The 21,946-nt window shown below is 40.9% G+C and overlaps 1 protein-coding gene across 4 annotated transcripts in view; it reads left to right on the top strand.

The window, feature by feature from the left end:
• Positions 1-5,642: 5,642 nt before the first annotated feature.
• Positions 5,643-21,946, top strand: part of arhgap44a (Rho GTPase activating protein 44a) — a 29,508-nt gene continuing 13,204 nt past the window's right edge. For all 4 annotated transcript variants that reach the window (XM_067616555.1, XM_067616557.1, XM_067616554.1 and 1 more), the window contains exons 1-12: positions 5,643-6,426; positions 17,267-17,306; positions 18,192-18,311; positions 18,431-18,507; positions 18,688-18,799; positions 19,019-19,095; positions 19,231-19,345; positions 19,533-19,601; positions 19,782-19,863; positions 20,383-20,510; positions 21,235-21,346; positions 21,848-21,929. In XM_067616555.1, coding sequence (XP_067472656.1) covers positions 6,374-6,426; positions 17,267-17,306; positions 18,192-18,311; positions 18,431-18,507; positions 18,688-18,799; positions 19,019-19,095; positions 19,231-19,345; positions 19,533-19,601; positions 19,782-19,863; positions 20,383-20,510; positions 21,235-21,346; positions 21,848-21,929 — 1,067 coding nt within the window. In that variant the 5' untranslated portion in view covers positions 5,643-6,373. The remainder of the gene's footprint in view (positions 6,427-17,266; positions 17,307-18,191; positions 18,312-18,430; positions 18,508-18,687; positions 18,800-19,018; positions 19,096-19,230; positions 19,346-19,532; positions 19,602-19,781; positions 19,864-20,382; positions 20,511-21,234; positions 21,347-21,847; positions 21,930-21,946) is intronic.

Below are 21,946 nucleotides of genomic sequence, written 5' to 3'. Positions count from 1 at the left end.
TTAAAAACATAAATTTAAACCAGGCAGTGTAAAACTGATTGAAATTTATGACAGTACTCAACACTGATTACTATCAAACCTTTATTAAAAGTTCTTCAATATAACTTGAATTAAGATTGGAATGTTTTGATTCTACAGCACAACCACCAAAACAAATCACAAATGTAGATCACAAACAACAAACTGACAGCAGTATAGGAAAAAAATATAACCATAACCTCAAACCAAGTCCACATTCAGGTCAACTCCACGCTGTGTGGTGATACATCTATCAATAGGGCTTGGTACTGTTTATAGTTTTTGACACTGCTTCCTGAATGACTCTTTTTAAAAACCTCTTCATTTATTTATTTATTTATTTTTTATTCACAGAAAATTCTGAGGTCATATACAGATTTAAAATAAACAAAAATCTTTGCATAGCTTCTAAAATATTGATTTTAACAAAAAGAAAATTACAAGAAAATATCCAAAGCAACAGAATGAATGTTATATTCTACATATAAGCTTTTTACCAAAAAAAAAAAAAAAATGGATGTAACCCCTTTGTAATCACCAACATTTTGATTAGTAACTGTGATTTAATTGCATATTTTTTTCTCAGTAACTTAAACGGATTACAATTACATTTAATCTGTCTATAATAGACCAAACACATATGCTTTTTGTCTCTGAGCTACAGCTTAAGTCACTTTTCAGTCTTCCACTTATATTTTCAATCAGTCACGCCATGTTGTTATATCTGTTGACTGTATTCTCCATGGATAGCCAACTAAAATGAAGTAAAGCTGGTTTGTGGGCAGGAACTGTAGTCAACCCCCCGAGGAAGAGAGAAGACAAACATGATAAGAGGCTGTTGGTAAAATTACAGACTGCAGGCAGCCCTTAATAGAGTTCAGCTTAGGGTTGAGGGAAGTAAGGTCAGTCAGTCATCGTGGCTTCTACACTGATGTTCATGCTTCCTGCATTCCTGAACACCAATGTCAACAGGAAAAGAGGCTATGCGTCAAGTATAATGTAATATTACATTAAGTTCAACCTCTTAAACTAAAATTCTGAGAAGATAAACATGCAAAGATAACTTTATTGTACTTTATATCCACAAAGAATATTCATTTTAATAATACTGATCCCACATTAACAAAGCATGTGGGAGTTGTATGACGCCAATACAAACTCAGATGATTGACGATTATCAACCCTCTCTGCTGTGCTAACCACGCTCATTAGCACCGAATAAACATACCGCCGTGCTAGAAACCTGTGTAGTCGATACGTATTTCATAAAGGTTGTGACACACCATTGAAAATTCAGCCTCGTTCAGATTTATTTTACATGCTATAGTAGCAATAGTGGACAAATAAACCAGCTTTACATACTTTTGGATTTTTTGCACTATTACACAGGTCGGGACATGGGGATTCAGACTTCTGTGAACATTTGATTTATGGACCCTTCAGCGTTCAGTTTGGCGGAGCCATTCTTGACCTGAGTCTCTAAAGCTTTAGTTTAGAACAAGTGCTATGGGATCCAGTGCTCTAATTCAACTTTCAAGCCTGCTGAAAGGAAACAGTAATTGTGTGCCCCGTGTACATTTTCCTTTTCCCATGGTCTATGAGCAATCAGATGTAATATCCCGCCTGTAAATCTCTCTATCACAAGCGCCTGCCAGCCCAGGGAGGAGTTGGCTTGTCCCTCAGGTTGCTCGCTTCACATCATAAATCCCAGACCATCTGAGCTCAATCTGTCTTTCAGATCCGTGAAATGCCAAGGCTACCTCAAGGCCTTGGTTTCCACAAGTGTTGGTCTCATATCAAATGTGGTGTATGTGTGTGTGAATGTGTGAGTGATCTGCTGGGAGACATTTTGTTCACTCTACACCTGCAACAATCTCAACATGTGGAGTTAACAGCTACAGTATGGTCTGTCACATAATCATATCTTTAAATGTCAATAACCTCTCCAAAAATATACTAAGATTGACATTTCTGTGTTTCATTACAGTCCTATAATTTCCCTTCTTGATTGGTGTCACCTTAAAATACAGGCACCAAACAGTAAATGTAACATCTATACAACAACGCACAAAGAGAACCTAAAGAGATACGTGTTCTTTTCTGACAAACATCAACTCCATATACAGGCTCTCTTTCAAGAAAACCCCACAGTTTATTACATGTGTGCACATGCACTGTGTCCAATTCCAAATAAATTCACAATACAAAGCAGTTGGAGCTCACCACACCTTGGCAGAAAGTTACCCAGTTGATATTCAAGAAAAGGTAAGAGAGAGAAGCATGCCAAGAAATTGTGAGACTTAATGCATGAATGAGTTTGCCACAGGCTGATCCCTGTCACTTCTCTCAACTGTTTGTATGCTAAAGACTGATAAAGATAATGAAGGCCTTTTGTGTAATATAGAGTTGTTATAACTGACACTCAGGCCATGAAACTCACATAATGAGCCCATGGATGTACCGTATAAAACCATGTAAAGGATGTGTTTAAGAGTGACTTGACCATATAGCTTTTTTTTTAGAGCACCACAACAGTGTGGTGGTTAGCTTTGGCTGTGAAGGGTATAACAGTGTTCACATCATCACACATGTGCCTTTTGTGCACTGCAATAAACTCCTGAAAAAGAGCATCTAGAGAAAATTAGTGAATAATTTATTCTTAGTTTTATTTCCATGGTATGTGAAAAGTAATACAAAGCGTTCTCTCTGTTGTCTTTAATGATGTAATTGCTCCCTCTCTCTACATATTGAGTTCTCAAAGGTGCAATTAATATCTATTACAGTATGTTTGCATCCCAGAAACTCCTGGTGATGAAAGGTGTGCTGTGAAAGATAACACCTTGATAGCGAATATGAGAGCACCATCTTCTCGATTTCATGTCCACACCTTATAAATAGAAACTTAAATGATCCTGTTGATGTGCTGAAGCCACCATCATCTTCACCTTTGTCCACTGAAAGAAGTATTTTCACCTTTTTTTTCATTTCTTGTCTGTTTATTTCTACATTCTAAATGTCTAACACACAGTCAATGTTTAGTGCTCAGCTTGTGTCTCAACTCCAGGCCTACTCCCCAGCAGACCTGCATTTAGTGTCTGAAAGGTGTTTGTGATAACCATCATTTTCTGTCATTTGATGCATGTTAAAACAGCCCCCGTAGTTTAGGCCTGTAATATCTTTCCCCCTCAGATGTCACAGCGTTTTCATTAGGCCTGGCGCTGGGCTTGCTGGGGCTCATTATGGCCCTGGATAACCCTTTAAAGACACACCACGAGCGCCCGGGCTTACCTAAAAGGCTGACGTTAATGCCTATGGTGAGCTTTGTCTCTCCACACCCAGTCTTCAAGAGACAAGAATTGTATCAACTACAAAGAATGGCATACTTCTCTTCTTCTACTCAAATTGTAACATCAGTGATTGAGCCATGATTATATCGGATGTGGAATTAACAAATTTCTTTGGATTAAAAGTGCAACTATGAGTTATAGCCAGAAGGTGTAGGAGTCGCAGTGTTTGCCTGTTGCTTTGCACACACCTCCTTGATGAATATGTCACACTTTTCTTTAATGACAGACCAAAGGCTTGTTGCAAGCCACCCCTCACACCCAGACTGATTGATCTGGGTAATATGATGCTGCATGTCTGAAGATAAAACACAAGCATGATGAACGCGGCGATCCCGTCAATCTTCTTTCTGTTGACCAGGCAGCTTTTAACCCGAGTCTGTAACATGCCATTAGATCCTTCCTGACGCCCTACCCTTGTTTGCTTTGAGCCAAGCTAACACTTGACACACCAACATTTTTTGTTTTCAGCAAGACCATCTAATGACTGCATGCAAAGGTTTTGTAAGTGCTGCCCTGTAGGAGTGACTGTAATATCACGTCTCAGTGAAGGAACCACGGGGCATCTGTCTGACCAGGTCGCTGTCAAAGAGCAACCTACGTATCAGTAGCAGCGATGGGTCATCAGGTGGAGAGGTCATGACCTGAGAGAGGGCTTCATTAGGCGAACTGGGGGCCAATTAGTCCCCAGCAGCCCAGAAGAGGAACATTAGAGTGAGAGAAAGAGCATTCAGTCATCCCACTCAGTGACAGGAACAGCAGGAGACCAGATGAAAAATTGTCACTCAATTTTTTTTTTTCTTGTTGTGCTCTCACAAAATGCCACACTGCAAATTGATGTTAAACCTGGGACATCTTTAATGATATTTGGGGGTTGAAATCCATCTCATGTTCCCATTGTAGTTTGACTTTATGTTCGCCCTTCCTGTTTCTCAACATGAGGGGATACCGTTCATTGCGGAGGGATTACGGGTGAAGGTGGCCAGCGGATGTGAAGAATCATCCATGCTGATTTAGAAGTGTCCAGAGACCCTCTACAGCAGTACGTTTTGGGGGTTGGGTTGAGAGTCATGAAGACCCCTGGAGATGCTTTAAGAAAGGCTCCATGCTATGGGGGTGGGAGGGGGGGCAGAGTGTGTGTGTGTGTGTGTCTGGACTGGGACTGGCCAGTTTGTCTGAGTAGCGACTAATGAAAACAAATGATCTGACAAGGTCAAAAGGTTGAGATCAAGGCTGAAGGATCCTCCGCCCCTCTCAATTTCCAACTTGGGAGATTAATGAGGGCAGAGAACAGCCATTTCTCTGTATCATTTACTCCCTGAGGCCTCTGAACCCTATGGCAGTGGTGTGCAGCCCACCTGTTGGCCCATCTAGGCCTTATGACACTGAGCCAGAGGGCATCACTCCTTACTGAGGACTGTAACTGCTCTGTCCTGTTCACAACACAGACAGCAGCATATTGTGTTATCAAAGCTCTAGCCAAAGGCACCAATAGCCTCCTTAGTATTAGGTCCATTTTTTCAAACTTTCTAAGCAATACAAAGTAGTTGTGGTCAATATTCTATCAGTGTTTCACCTGCATAAGGGAATTAATATTTAAACATTACATTTTAATGTGTGACCTGCCTCTTAAAGAAAATGATATGGAAAATTCTAGCAGCCTCAGCCATGTGACTAATGAACACACTTTTTAATTTCACGGTTGTTGAAACTCAGCAGATAACATACACACAAGACAAGCAAAGCTATTCATAACGTTTTACACGGCATGTCATTCATGTTTGAACTCATTACGTGGAAACAGCTATCCTAAGTAAACAGCCCAGCCAGTCATGATCCTGAATGCTGCTGCCTCACGCTGAAGATGTGAAGTGGTTTATAAGACAAGACTGCTCCCTTCTGGACAGTTAAACTCAAAGCAGCACAGAGACAAATGCATCACAACTCAGTAAGAATGAACCATGACTCATAACTGAATTCACTAATAAAAAATGCATTCTGCTTTTTTTTGGCAATGTTTATACACTAGTATAAAATTATTTTATTTAAAAAAAAGTATTTTAAAACCTTGTGTATTAGTCTTATCATAATTAACAATAATACTATGACCACAACATCTTTAATTAAAGTACGGAATATTTTATTTTTTCTTTGACTTGTTCTTAGATTTTAATATTGGTTAGTGTCGCTTGGTGTCATTTAGTTGCATTGGCACATAAAGGACACTAGATGGAGACGAAAGCTAAGATGAGTCACAGTAATGAGGGTTTTAGTGGACACTTTGTGCTGCCTTTGTGTACATGATCATTTTCCCACTATATTAGGGGGTTGTAATATGATAGAATAGCTAATTGTTCCATGAAAAAATGTCTTTATAAAACATTACAAAACCTATTTAATTTCCAACATGATGGCAATTTATGACCTTTTTTTTTTTTTTTTTTAAATTTCAGACAATGCAAAGCTCCAGATTCAGCTGTAATTGCGTTTTCCAACACACTTGACTGAATTTCTTTGTTATCAGTTGTTCAGGATTTCATCAACATTATAACCCCATTACATTTTTGTAGCCAACTGCTAAAGTCTAGGTTGTTAAAATAGGCTTCAACACAATTAAACATGTATTAAGATGTGTGATTACGCCTTATAGCCCTTTGGGAACCGTCAAAAAAAAAAAAAAAAATTAAGGCTCTGCCTTGATTTACTACATTTCCCACACTGCATTGCTGCGCAGCCGCTACTTGTCACTGCTGTCGCTCTCTGCCTGTGAGTGCCCACGGTGAATTGGTCCAGCATCCCTGCGCAGGCAATGGGGCAAATGTAGATGTAAAAAAAATCCTTTGAAAATATGTAATCGTGGGATAAGTTTTCGGCGTTGGCAGGTTGAGATGAGGGAAGGAAAATACGGCAGATTGGATTTTGTGCTGCGCCTCTGTGAAGCACGGACCGTTATTTTGAGAGAAATAATGCGGAATATTTCCCCCTGTAGGTGTTAACGCAGAAAATTCAAGATGAAGAAGCAGTTCAATCGGATGCGACAGCTCGCCAACCAAACGGTGGGAAGGTAAGCAAACCCCTCTCCGTGCGCTATTCTCGCCGGGCCAAGTCAAAGGGAAAGAGAAAGCCCCTGTATGGCCCCAATAGCATGTGAATCATATCTATGCAAATATGATTTCTGTTATAGGCTATGTTATTATGTTGAATGTATAGAACAGACAATGGTCAATGCAATCTGACTATAACTGAGAGGAACAAAGAATAGCCCATGTTTAAAACGCCTGTAGTGCTCCTATGCGTAATGTCCATTGGAATAGGCTACCGCATAGGTAGCGTGTAGGCGCATTGCCCCAGTACAACCTGCCCACGGAAACACATTAAATATAGAGAATCGCAGTATCACAGAAGATCACACTGAGACGAGCGCCTCTTTTACACCAGGTATCACCCCTGGAGTCTGAAAAAAATGCTATTGTGAAGTTATGTTTTGATTTAATCTACCTCCTGTCATCAGACCTGTCAATAGGTGAAGATGATGCAGACTGATGCGGTGTGGGCTGCGACGTGAGGGAAAATGGAAAAGGCGCAATGTTTTCATTACGCAGTAATGTCAGCTGTTAGGGAAGCACCTCATAGGCGTGGGTTATCAAGTCCATGAATTCCTGAAGGTCGTGTTCCACATCTGGCACTTAGCCTATCTAACATACCTCTTATCTTTATACCCATAAAGATAATGCTTTATCATTCTATTAGTTCCAACAAGATAACTAAATGAGAGGGGGAAGGTATTTTCCATCCCTCTCCTCACAGGTGTACAAGCACCATGTCTTCTATGTCCTATCCAGCATCTGGCTGGTTCTGAAATCCTTCTCCACCTTCAGGAATAGATGCTTTGTGACCTTTTACACAGGTCCTATGGGTTTATCACTCTACCCCCACCCTGTTTGGCAGAGCAGCTTGTCAAGCAGTGCTGGGGCAGAAGGTGTTCTCTGCTCTGCACCGGGGGATTAGGACCAGGATGTGTGGGTCATTATTATTACAAGGCTGTGTGAGTGGCGTGCACACCTTGCAGGCTCTGTTTCTGCTATCATTGTCAGTTAGCCCTTGGTTCAGGCTGTTTTTTCTAGCACTCCAGTCTCTTTATAATCATTTCTGTGTGACTCATTAGAGAGTGTGTGTGGGTGTGATTCTGGATGTGTGTGTGGGCAGGTGGGTTGTGGTTCTTAATACGAGCTGAGAAGGTACTGTATAGGACAGTTCCTTGCTGTATGTGTGCGCACTTATATAGCATAATTTGAACGCATTCCTCACATGTAGTGCATGCCAATGCTGTTGTGAGTATAAATATAAAGTATATTCTTCTCAAACTCTGCTGTTTTCTTAAGCTGTCTGTCTAAGAGCAGCAACAGCAACCCGCAGAGGTGGTCTGCCTGTACCACCAAGCCATAATGAGCAACAGCATTCTCCCTGAACAGTCCTGGCCCCCCTGCTACTGTTCACAGCCATGACTGCCACTCTTAAACCCTCAAATCAAAGCATAATCAGAAATGTACCGTTATACACTGTCCATTGCTTCATTCTGAGGTGAGCTTCTGTGACACAACATTTGATTTGAGCTTTGGATCAGTGCAAGAAGTAACAGGTCTTACCCCCTGTTGACCTTGAACATCCCTTGGTGGGAGAGATGGAAAGAAAGGCAACCAACTCTTGCAAACCTGGGCTGGCGAGTTAAATTTCAATGACACAAGACCACACAAAGCTTTCTCATTATGGACAAGAGTTGTGATTTATGCTAACACGTCTTGGTCCCAGTGTTTGTCCACTCAAAGTAGAAATACACACAATCACGTTACCGTAAAGTGATTTGGATAAAATTGTCCATTTAAACTGTTTTTATCTTGCCAAGAAATTAACAATCTGGAGGGGGTCTGTGCTCCTTAAAAGTCATGATGCTCTTCTTGTTTATTGCCATCTTGTTTCGTGCGAACAGATTTTTATTATGTTTGCATCCCAACCAAGAAGTGTGATAATGACACTTGACAGTACCACCCACAGAGGAGGAATGTATGTGCATATATGTGTTTGGATGCATGTTTGGATCCATGTGTCCTTGCACACACACACACGCATGCCTTACTCTCTTAGTGCAGCTGGTGGAGTCAGACAAATGTATGTACTGTATGTGCAGATTAATGAGACAGATTAACGTACGCATTCACACAACAAACATTCCCATCATGCTACATTTCTACTACACTCATGGTTTTCTTCACACAAGACTTGAGCATCGTCTTTTTCTGCGGAGGAGGAGAATGGCATCTTGATTGTAGTGGTAATGTGGTGAACACATCCCATGCAGATAGTGTGTAACTGTAAGTGAGATGTTTCAGGTTTAAAGTAGCTGTCTTTTCATATTCTCTGATCAATTACAAGGCTCCTTGTAGCAGTATAAATGTTACCCTGCATTAGCAAATCCAGAAACTGTCTGATAATTAATGATTTCACCAGCATTACATCAGAATTATGCTCCTTCCTGCAATCACTGAGATTTACTTTCGTTCTGCTGACTCAAGCTTCACTTATCATCAGTGAGGAAAGGGGTTACAGTGGTTTGAGCATTTGACCTTCCTGAACCTCAGCAGTCTTAGTGGAGCCGTTAATACCGCGGACCAGTCTTCAGTCTCTTCCAACCAACGTAACAAATCCAGAAGAAGCAGACCACCATGTTGGAAATGGAATGAGTTAAATATAGCTGCTTACTCTGCTCATTGCTTTCTGGCATGTAATGGCGAGTGTTTCTCCATTAACAGCATTGGCGTGGGTCTTTTTTTTTTATGTGTCTTATATGCGATGGAGATTGAAGGTCTTCTTTCAGTGGGGGGTTGGCGATCAGGTGTGCTGTGTCAGCATCTCTCTGGCTCTCCAAGGCTGCTGCTGCTGCTGCTGCTGCTGCCGCCTGCCTGGGTGACATCCATGTCATGTGATCTGCAGCTTGACCAATCACCTCTGTGGAGCAATTCACTTCATACTGGAGGATGTGCAGCCATGCATACTCTATAGCTTAAAGAAATGTGTTGTGGTACAGTGGGAGAGACAAAAGGGTGTCAGAGCTCTTTGAAGCGAGGAAACAAGCCTGACTTTGTGTAAGCTTTCATTTTGTTATGTTTTGTCAACCTAAGCCATACATTCAACCTTAATTACGGCCATCATTTACTTGTTAGAATTCATTTACAAGGCTACTGAACTTGTCTTTAAAATGCATTGTGATGCTTTTGATACCCTTATACAAGCCAGGAAAAGATTACTTTGGTTCAGCCATCTCCCACCCTCCATTTCTCTTGACCTATTTCTCTATTCCCAACTCACTGCCCTATCTAGGTCTAAGACAGCCTGGTAAAAGATTCCATGATACAAGTCTGTTAAAATGCAGACTTCTACACGCCTTACAATAAGTGAGTTTTACACATGGAAGGAAAAAAGCAAAAAATAACATTCCTTTCATTCATGTCTTCATATTTCTAAAGGCCACCACTATCTCCATCCTAAACCTCCTCACAAATTGCCTATCGACCCCACCCATCTTCACACTCTGCATCACTCACCTGTATGAAGTTCACCAACGCCACTAGTGTGTGGTTATAGCATTCTTCTTGCTCACGCCTTTAGGCCTTTAATCTCACCACACTGTGCAGCAATTATCAGAAAATGGCAGCCATTTGCGGGTTGGGGTGATGAGTTGTAGATGCTTTCTCTCTCCTGCATCGTCTCGCTCTCTCTCAGTTTCTCTTTTCGTTCCTTCTGCCATTGTGATGCAGTAGGTGAATGTGTTAATGATGAGCTTGTGTGCTGGCCTCTTATAGAGTGTCCATTGGGAGAACAAGTGGGACATTGGGAGAGTAAGAAGGACACAGCGCAAACATTATAAAATGTGTCTGTGCATGCATGGTTTGTGTACTTCACTGTTGATTGACAGAAAATTATTGTTTTGTAACTGTTTTGATAATCGATAAACTTTTTTAGTCATTCTTTCAGCAAAATACCAAATATTAACTGGTTCTAGCTTCTCAAATGTGATGATTTAATGCTTTGCTTTGTCATACATGAGAGTAAAGTGAATATCTTTCGGTTTTGGACTGTTGGTCAGACAAAACAAAATACTCAACATTTTTCACTGCTTTTTGACATTTCATAGACAAAACAATTCAACAATTAATTGAGAAAATAATCGGTAAGTTGTAGCCCTACTACACTGAGAAGTTTGCATATTAGTGTGTTAATGTGTTGAGTTCTTCCTTTGCTTTAACACTGACAAATTGCCAGAAAAGTTAATACATTAATCTTTCATGTATCCCTGAATATATTAATCCTGTAAACAAATTTCTGTTGCATAAAGAAGAACCATTTTCGCCTGTTTTTACATTCAGCACAGGGTTAGCACATGAGTACCTCTTGGCAAAAACATGTGCTGTATTCTAAAGGAGCATATGGTAGCTGACAGGTAACATGAGATATATAGACGGCAACCCTGGTGAATGCCAATGCAGCATCTCCTCCTCTTCTCCTCCTGCCTTCATTCGCTGGCTGAGCAGATGAGACACTGTGGAGATCTCAGAGAAGTGGCCTTCGCAGAGCAGTTGATTCACTGCTCTCCTGGGTTTTCTTTTGTATAGTTTCTGGTTGATCACATTGTTAAATCTTGACTGGAAAGTACACTCTCAGCATATTATGTAACAAGTCAAGGTCCTTTCATGAGTTTTGAGGCAATGGTCATTACCAATCAGAAATGAATCATTACTTGTGTTCTAGATCATTTATCTTTATTTTAAGCCAGTGCCATTGCTGTAATTGTACAGTATTGTGCCATTCAGTGATAGTATCAGAGGTCCATGTTGATAACCCTCCCATAACCCCATCAGTGCCTCTCAGAGACAGCATACTACAGGGTAGAGTTAGTGATAAAGGGCCTTTGTTAAGGGGCCATTTTGTCCATCAAAAGAGAGATGATGTAATATCAGACAGAAGCGCCGTTTCTCCCTTTCCATGTCGCTGATTCCCTCAAAAGACTAATCTCTGAAAGAGCCCCTGTGCTGGTCCACTATAAACTCAGCAATAGGGTTTTTTAAAAGCACATACTGTATGAAAGAAACAGCGCAGCATGCAAACAGCTTTAGGGATGGCTGCTTGATTTCAACAGACTCAATCCTCATTTGCACTTTGATTTTCTCTCTGCCCCTATGGACTTGGTGTTTGTTAAAGTGGGTTTAATCTTGGTCACGATATGTGTCACGGATGTCAGTTGGTCATGATCTCAACCCAACAGGAAGTGACCTTAGGGTCTGACAGAAATGTAGCAAATGAATCAGATGCATGTCAAGCTGCAAGGCATTCAGAAACAAGACAGGGTATAGAGGATTTATTATGCTACTCATTGATACTGTTAGCCTTGCTTTTGACAAACAATGTTTGTTGAAATGAAAGTATGAAAGTATTAAAGTAACATTATATGACACTCCTGACCTTTTTGATGATTAGGTTAAAAGTATGATGATTAGATTGGACTGTATTTGCAATAAACGGTTGGAATTAATAAACTTTCTGGTGTGAAAGTCATATCTTTGGTCCTCATAAAACAAACAGTTTAACCTAGTAAAAGCAGTGTTATGTAAAGTTAGTGTTGTAAAAATATTAAGAAAGCAATTACTTATTTTCACACATAGTGCTCCATGCACTTCTTTTAATTACTTTAATTCCTTAGTGGTTTACAACCCAAGGCCTTAGCTACTGTGCATACAGTTATCTACTGTATAAGTCTGAGTAATAATTAGCTATAAGTTAGAGTAGCTCTCCTAAGGAGACGGGCGACTCCCTATCAACATGCCCACTTCCTTCCATTCAAGAATGCCAATAGGCTGAAAACAGGAAGCACTAATCCACTAATAACAATTTCCTGTTTTGTTTACCTCTTATTGCCTTTGCTTTACTTTTTCATGTTAAATTTTAAGAGGAAGATTCTCCATCTCCCTTTTCTATACAGTAATGGTAAAATGTTTCAGTTGCCTTGGTTGCCTAGAAACGCTCATTTGGTATTAGGTGTTTCATCACATTCGTTTGGCATCAACAGCCCACGGAACATTTTCAAAAATGGTGGGGAAAATCATTTTTGAAACAACAAAGAAGGATGCCCTGTGAGTGTTTTTTTCATTCATGGACTGGATGGCAATAGAGCACAGAATTTATCTTTGTTACCTCAATCTACTCCATCGTCTACTTGATGCTCCCTACTGGACGTGTGACATTGTTTAGTTGCTCTGTGTGTGTGTGTGTGTGTGTGTGTGTGTGTGTGTGTGTGTGTGCGCAGAGTGCATCTTGTGCAGATTATTCACCATGAATAAAGTTATTAGAGATAACTCACTGCTTGTGTTTCCAGTGAAATGCTGCTGAATGCTGCAGATTCTCTTTTTCCCTCTCTCTCTGGACACGTGTGTGTGTGCACGCGTGTGCATGTGTGTGTACACTCCTCTCACAGTTATTCTTGCATACTTAACAGAACTGTGACCTAGTTTGCTGGACAACTACAGTAAGTGGGTTTTTCTGTTTTAGTAACCTTGTATCCCATCAGCCCTCCACCTTGTCATTTGGGAGGAAACCAAGTGGGCCTCTGGATGCGTTTGCACGGCAAAGGTCTGGAAAAAAAAAAACATTCAATGGAGAAATATTCACAGAGCATCTCTTGCATGAATTCTGCTGTGTGTCTTTGTGTGTGTGTGTGTGTGTGTGTGTGTGTGTGTGTGTGTGTGTGTGTATCGCTGACTGTGGATCTCATGCCAGCGCTCTAGGCCGTGCGGTGCCCTGCTGAGGCCCAGGGCCACCATTCTGCTCCACTACCCTCCCCTAGCAGCACAGGACCTACAGTACCATCTAGAACAGCTCTTCCAGGCCTCAGAGTGAGTGCCTTTGTTAGCCAGACGAACCTCAGATAGACCTGTAGACTGAAAGTATTACAGCAGAGCATTGACCAACTACATAAGCAATATGTTCAAGACTACGGATGTTATTTTATACACATTTTGATTATGTCGACATGGATTATTCATGCTTTCATAAACCATGCATAGTGCTGGGGGGCTGAGCATGCGGCTGTCCAACATTAACATATCTCAAGATAGAAATATTTATTATATAAGACATATTTGTATGGAATGTGCAGCTGAAATGGTCAGCTGGGTATTCGGTACACACATTTTACTGCACACTCTGTGGAATCACAATGACTTGCAATGTTTAAAGTTCCTGGGAAAATATGCACAATAAATTTACATATCTCTTCAGGAAGCTGAGCAGATTTAGACTCTTCATCTTATCAGCACTTTGTTAATGTTGCCACCAGTGGTGGAGAGGGACTTATTCAAAGCCTGGCAGTTGATCTCTCTGTGTAAATATTGTCTTAACTAATTCATCTTCTTCCCATCTCTGCGATCACCCATGTTTGAATTGCATAGATTTGTAGTTCCTCTTTTCACTCATGTATCATAAAAACAAACAAGATTTTGTCAGCTTTTGGAATTATTTTGTCTGTGTTGGACTGAAAGCTTATAATAAATTTCAGCATTTTTACTTTAGTTAATTAATCTGTGTAATGATGTGTTTGCACGTGTGTGTGTGTGTGTGTGTGTGTGTGTGTGTGTGTGTGTGCATGTCTGTATTGAGTCATCAGCAGCTCCAGGTAAAGGAATGCCTGCAAAGTGGCAGATGGTTGGTGTAAACCATGAGCACACCGCCCACATGGCTGCCAACTCTCCCACGTGTTTACTTTCCTCCCAGGACTCATTCAGCACACTATTTGCTGAGAGGAATCGCTCTCCTCTCCTCCAAAATCTCCCTCAAGTTAGCTTACATCATGTATAGGGCTAAGCAACTCCGACACCCTCATTACTGCATATGCAATACTGCTTTGTCTCTGTGTCTTCACAGGCCGATTATGTACGATGCTGCTATCCTAGGAGGAAATACCACTGTCTGAAAACAAACAAGCTCAAAGAGCAAGACAGTTGGCCGTCTTTGAACCGATCTATGAAGATAGTCTCCATTCTCTTTGAAGTCTAGGTCATAATAGTTATATCAGCTGTGGTCAGTGAGAATGCTAGATGTCTGTGTTTTCATTCCCATGTTTTACACATCAAATGCAATTTACTAGATGTGTTTTTTTATCCACCCTTTTGGCTGACTCAGTATCTACATTCCCTCAGTCACAAGCCTTCAGGAAAAACACTCCCACACTCATAAAAACACACGTTGGAGACAAACAGAAAGAGTGATAGGAATGGGAACATCCACCACTATTAAAACTTTCTGGCATATGCTGCTGTCATATTGTTGAGAGAGTTTGATGATTTATCAGTGGAGTCCCTGATGCAGCCAAGCCAGCGGGCCTCACAGGTTGTCCATCTGTCTCTGCCAAGCATCACTGACAGTCTAGCTTCTCCACATCCCTGTCACTGCAGGAACTCATGTCCCATCTGTGCTATGGGCCCCTATTAGGGTCCCTCAGCTGCCAGAGTCTCCCAAGGGACACCTCAACCAGCTAATCTGAGGCCAGATAGACAGTGACAAGCTCACAGCTGCATTGCAGACCTTCGGGCTACACGCTCAGTATGGAATACATGTGATAGTTTTGCCCGCAAGGTCTTTTATAGAACATAGTGATGGAGTTTTAGAGATTTTTAGAGGCTGTTGGAGTGCTGCAGCGAAACTGTGCCAAACTTTTGTGCACTGCACTGCTTGGGTTATTTTTGTCCCCCTTTGTCATGCAATCAGCAATCTGCGATCACACTTATCCTTACAAATCATGCCACTCCTCTATCATTCTTCTCTCTCTCTCTTTCTCTCTCTCTCTCTCTGTGACACACACACACATACACTCGTATGCACAAGCACACACATTTCCTGTATTTTTTCTCCTAGATCAGTGACCAGAGCACTTTTCCACAAGGCTGGCTGTGATTAGATTCATTGGTACAAGGTTTGACCCAATTCCCATGGCTCCACGCTCACATCTTGGCACTGAGACCAGGGATGCAAATAACTGACATCATTAAAGTTCAGCTTTCTGTTGCTGGCGATGATGTATGCAATTATGCATAAACAACTGCATGTCAACATTAAACAGACACACTTCAGCCGTTTCTTTAAGAGCCATTTTTAGACTTTAAGAGCAATGGCACTGGGCAACACAGAGCCAGACTTGGTAGCGAGGCATCATACATTAAAAGAGCATTTTAGTTACGTGCTGCAGATGTATTTTGGTCTGGCTGTTGAATAATAGAGCACAAACCAAAGTCTTTTCCATTCTCTTGGTCAACAGTGAGATAAATTCAGATGTTGTTTTTAAATTAATACAAAAAACCTATTATTCGCAACTGGCATTGGCATGGTCAGGGCACAATAGCAGGAAGAGGTTGTGCAGACAGGAAGGGGAAGTGCCGAGAGAGTATGTTAACCAAAGGGTGGTTGCTGGGGGTCTGTAGGTCTGATTTTGACTCATTACAAGAGGTCAGACTGCAATCTCTCCCCTTAAGCCCCTTTTGAGCAGGAAGTATGTTATCATCCATTCTGATCAAGTACTCTTGATAGTTCCTGGACTGTTCCTTTAGATGTGTGCGTTGTTGTTTGTTGTAGGCATCCAAGTATGTTCAAAGGAATTCTGGAAAACAACCTAATTCATATGTAATATATGCACACCTAGAGACAAATTGACTTTTTTATCTTTTCATGTGAGATTATTTATGGTATATTGAGTTCTGTTGGGAAATCTCCTCACCGAGAAATTACTAAAGTCTTAAAATGTAAGCCGTTTGAACTGAGCTGACACCATATATTTATGATATCTAGAGGTTTGCTCTTTTCTGAGCTTATGGCTCACTCACTACTCTGGATGAGTAGTTTTATCTGCTTCATCGACAGTGCAGCTCTGCCCTTTCCTTCAGTCTTTGGCTAAGTCCCCAGTCTGCTGCATACACAGTAGGAGGTGATGCTCCTCAGTGGGAACTGGCATATTTGAATCAGTGGCCTTTGCTCACTTTGCTCCAGTTTGTTCCACTCATGCTGATGATAGAACACTCTAGTGTGTGTAGCACAGAGAGCTCGCTATATCATTAATATCCTGCTCTTATGTATTGTCTAAGATCATGACTGAGAGAGACAGCCACGCAAACACATACGCACACATTCAAACCCACACACCTACTCCAAGGGGACAGGTGCATGCATGTGGTCCACCCATTTTAGAGCGTTGCCACATTGATGATGTGCAAAGATTCAGTGAATCAGCCCTCTACATCCAATGTAAAACAGCTGGGCCTTTATTTCACAACATTTTGGCAGAGACACACCGTTATTGGAATACATTTGGATACATGTGAGACTTGAGAATGCTTTAAATCACAGTGACAAAATACAACTGACATGTCATCACCGGCTTATAAAAAGTGTTTTATTATGTGAGATGTAATTTCTTCATGTGTCCTCCATTTTCCCCCAGTTTCAGTTTTTACCATGGTTGTCATCATAAATTAAAAAAATATATGATGATAAGAGGATATGAATACCTCAGACCCCTGATTTTTTTTTTTATGTCTATAGGGAGGAACATGTTTTCTGCTCTCACATGAGAGTATGAAAGCAATCTCTAATGCTCATTATAACATGCTGTGTAGCTTGTTAAGCAACCTGAAAGAATTTATACAAACAAATTCAATTTCTGTGACAGAAATGTTTTTTCTTCAGAGCTGTTATATCCAATAGAAATTGAAGTGTGCACTGTTGCTCATGAACTAAAGATATGATCATTAGCTAATTTATGTTGTTTCTTTCCCCGGACACCCTAACTCTTTAAAACGTTTATCTTACAGGGCAGAAAAAACAGAGGTGTTAAGCGAGGACCTTCTACAGGTGAGCTGTGGTATAAGTATGTGTTTGTGTGTGTGTGTGTGTGTGTGTGTGTGTGTGTGTGTGTGTGTGTGTGTGTGTGCAATCAAGTAGCGCGATCACAACACCTGCGAACCAGGTGCTTTATTACATGAAGGTCTCTTAGCAGTCAGTCCTGTCATCGTTCACGCTGTGTTATTTTAACAGGTGTAAATGAAGTGATAATGACAATGAATTTGATCATGATGGAGATCATTTTTAGCTTGCGACCTCATCACAGCCTCATCGCAGCCTCATCACAGCGTACACACAGCACCTCAACCAAAGAGTGTTGTGTGGCTCAGATAGTTTCCTTTGAATAATTGGTAGAGGCAGGAAAAGGTACTTTTAAATATTTTACAAAAAATGATGTTAGAGAAAAGTCAGGAAACTAAACAGGTCTTCAAAGCAGAAAAGTTTCTTCTTTCTCCTTTCTGTTTCTTTAATCATCTCTGGCATTCTCACAGTTTTACTACTATCTCAATCTGGGCTACAACTAATGATTATTTTTTTTAATAAATAAGGTCACACGTTACTCCAAACTAAATTTGTAAAAGTCAAAAGCTTTCAAAACTGTTTAGTCAAGAATATAACTAGATAATCAATAATACATTGAAATAAAAAGCTAAATTGATTGATTTGTGATACGCAGTTGAATACCATGAATCACAGCATGATCAGACCTGCCTTATGAGCATAACCCTCATGTGTTGGCATAATTTGCAGATGCTGATGCATGATGCTACATGAAGAATTGTAGCTTGTAGCTTGTGTGTGTGTGTGGGTGTGCGCTAAATGTCAGTAGTAATGGGTGTGTTTGTGCGGCTCTTGTCAAGTGGTTTCTGATTGATTTCTCTGTGTATGTTCCAGGTGGAGAAGCGTCTGGATCTGGTCAAACAGGTGACGCACAGCACTCACAAGAAGCTGACTGCCTGCCTGCAGGGTCAGCAGGGCACTGATATGGAGAAGAGATCTGTCAAGTCACCGTCTGTGAGTAAACTGATATGACGTGATGTGTGAAGATGCAATAAAACATTATACTTGTATCCCTATAATCTTGAATGAATTCTTACATAAGCTCTTGTAATATTATTCCTCTCTTTTATTAGAAAAAACTACCGCTCACAATCCTGGCACAATGTATGGTAGAGGGAGCTGCAGTGTTAGGGGATGACTCTCTCCTGGGGTAAGTCACTATACTGTAGTTAACAGGCCTATGCTCACACACTTCCCTTGCCCACATACACACAAAGTCATCTTTAATTATTGATTTGGCTATTGAATTCTTCTCTGTCCTCATTGCCCTTGTCTGCATTTTAATTGCATTTGATTGCCTGTGACTTTGTGTTTGGCTGTCTCCAAACAGGAAGATGCTGAAGCTGTGCGGGGACACAGAAGAGAAGTTGGCTCAGGAGCTCATCCAATTTGAGTTCCAGATAGAAAGAGATGTGGTGGAGCCTCTATATGTGCTTGCTGAAGTGAGCCGGCACTGCTGTTACTTAATGCACCAATTAAAACATAACACCTTCCTGATATGGCTGAATTACACAGCCGCGCTCTGTCACTTTTTTTTTTTTTTAATTTCCAGCCTTATTAACAGAAAATGGAAGAAGAACATGATTTGCATTTACATAAAAGAGCTACATTTTTATTCTCTGACGTGACTTTAATCTCCCTCTTCATTTTCTCTTTCATAGGTGGATATTCCTAACATCCAGAAACAAAGAAAGCACTTAGCTAAACTTGTCTTGGACATGGACTCCGCACGGACAAGGTGACGGACATTCACAATTTAAGAACCAGGCTGCAACCTTATCTTGTTCATTTATTTTTAAAATAAAGGCTCAGGTTTTAAATGTGTGTGCAGGAACCACGATGTGACCATTTGTTTTTACTCCCATGCCCATAGATATCAGCAGTCGTCCAAGTCATCCAGTCATCCGAGCACTCTGCAGCCTGGCGCCAAGTCCGAGTCCCTCAGAGAGGAGATGGAGGAGGCAGCCAATCGAATGGAGATTTGTAGGGTGAGTCACCTATCAGAGCCACGCATATATATTATTCCCTTCCCTAGCCCCTTTGCTTTCCATTTGATTTATAACTCTCCTGCATGTATCAGACGCAAATGGACCACAATACCAGGATGATATTATACTTTTAAGTAGTACTGAGATCATGTTGTGTAAGATGGTTGCACTCTGCTTTTTGTTTCAGGATCAGTTGTCAGCAGATATGTACAATTTTGTGGCCAAAGAAATAGACTATGCAAACTACTTCCAGACAGTAAGTATATAGTATCATCAAAGTTGTGATCGCAGAGGGAAAATATGGTTTATATCGTATTTCTATGTCTTTCTGCGAATAAAATAGTTTGCTTTTACTCATAGCAGCAGTTGTTTCAATTACATGAATTACACACACATTTGTTATAGTCTCTTCTTCTCCCGCTGTCCCCATCTACAGATGATAGAAACACAGGCAGAGTATCACAGGAAGTCATTAGAGATTCTTCACAGTGTCTTGCCCCAGATTAAAGCTCACCAAGGTGAGTCATGTATGGTGTATGTGTATGTGTGTGTGTGTGTGTGTGTGTGTGTGTGTGTGTGTGTGTGTGTGTGTGTGTGTGTGTGTGTGTGTGTGTGTGTGTGTGTATGTGTAGAGATCTGCTCCAATTCTGCACCGGAAGCAATATCATGATGAGAAGTAGTGGAGTTAATAGCCCTGACGTGTCACATAGTAATCTCATTAAGATATAATTAGCCACCTTCATATTTAAGCTACAGTGAGTATGCAACTGCTAAACCAAACAGGGGGCTAATAAATAATAATAAATACCTAAAAAAAGGAGACCAGTTCAAACATAGACATTTAATCTAACTTTAAAAGCTGTAGTAACTTGCAGTTTTGATTTAATTGATTTACACTGTCAATAAAGATTCTCACAAATAATGTCTCCAAACTTTGTATACAGTCATTGGTGTAAAGTTGTCCAGAGGGAGATGCAACTAAGGTGCGTAGGTTTGTTTGTGTCTGTGTGTGATTCAAGCTGCTGTTTGTGTTGCAGAGGCGTGGGTGGAGAAGCCATCATTTGGCAAGTCTCTGGAGGAACACCTGAATATTAGTGGGAGAGAGATTGCCTTCCCCATCGAAGCCTGTGTCACCATGCTGTTAGAGTGTGGCATGCAAGAGGAGGTAGAGGACACAAACACATTCATATACACACTAGACTGATATGCTCATTTTTTTAAATCTTTTGTTGCCCATGAGTCAGGGCCATGAAAGACACTGCTAGTGCCTCCTTACTGTTAAACTCTGGTGTGTTATCAGCCCCTCTATTGCAGTGGCTCTCAAGCTTTTTCTGTCATGCCCTCCCTTTGGAAGTTGGCACACATTCAAACAAACACACACAAATATCAATTACAAAATACAACATTATTTGATGTTATTAGTATAAAGACCACGTTAAAGGACAGGGCTGTTGTCCCCTCCGCGACAGAGTAAAGAGTTTAAACCAATGACTCTGGTCTCATTCTCAAGACCTTATGTTGCCTCTCATCTTCTTGACCTTTAAATCATAAATTTGAAAAATTGAGGGTGGAGGAGGAGGAATGGCAGCACACAGTATTAGCACAGGAAGCAACACTGTTTGTGTGCCTTTAATTTTGAGAAATATAAGCAGTAGCACAACCATGGCTGTGAGATTGAGGTTGGTAGTAATGTAAGTATAGCCTACATGTCTTGTAGTTAATATTAAACTAAGACATGCAAAGCCACTGTTATTTTCCTGTGTTGCTTATCATCTACCAATGCTAGTGCACAACAATAAAGATTATTACTTTTGCCCTGCATTTAAGCACAGGTTATGTTGCATCTGATAATTACACATGGTTAAGTGTTTCCTGTGTGTGGGCTGCAGGGCCTCTTCAGAGTTGCTCCGTCAGCCTCCAAGCTGAAGAAGCTGAAAGCCTCTCTGGACTGTGGAGTTCTGGATGTGCAGGAGTACTCCTCTGACCCACACGCCATCGCAGGTGAACACCCACACAAATGCTTTGTTCAAAGCCCATTTCCATAACAACAACCCCTACACATTTCATTGTAAGTCAGGAAAAAAAAACTGTAAAATAACTCTATGTAAAATACAATTATTTCTTACTGCAACAGTTTCCCTATGGTGTGGAAAGCACATTTTTACTGTACAAAGGTTATTAGATAGATTGTGGACCTAGTTTATGGAAAATGTGCTTCTTTAGGCTAGCGTAACATTTGCAAAGCAGTCTTCATCAGATCTGCCCCAAGTGCTCTTATCCTGAAGGCTTTCTGCTCTGATATTGCTGTCCATTTCACACATTAGGATGAAATCTGTGTTGAGCAATCTGAATCTGGCAGCTGGACTGGCTGCAAGGGCCTGTTGGAGGGGAGTGGAAATATGGGGCATGGCCTCGCCAGTACTCTGAGGAGAGAAAACAACCCTCATCTGCTCTAAAAAAGCTGAACAGTTTTTACTCTCTCCCTGTTGTTCTCAACCACAGGGGCTCTGAAATCATACCTCCGTGAGCTCCCCGAGCCATTGATGACCACTGAACTTTATGATGAATGGATTCAGGCTTCCAAGTGAGTTGCTGATTTCT

This window comes from Thunnus thynnus, chromosome 17 (genome assembly GCF_963924715.1).
Source record: "Thunnus thynnus chromosome 17, fThuThy2.1, whole genome shotgun sequence".
Taxonomy (NCBI): domain Eukaryota; kingdom Metazoa; phylum Chordata; class Actinopteri; order Scombriformes; family Scombridae; genus Thunnus; species Thunnus thynnus.
This window is presented reverse-complemented; position numbering and strand designations above follow the sequence as displayed.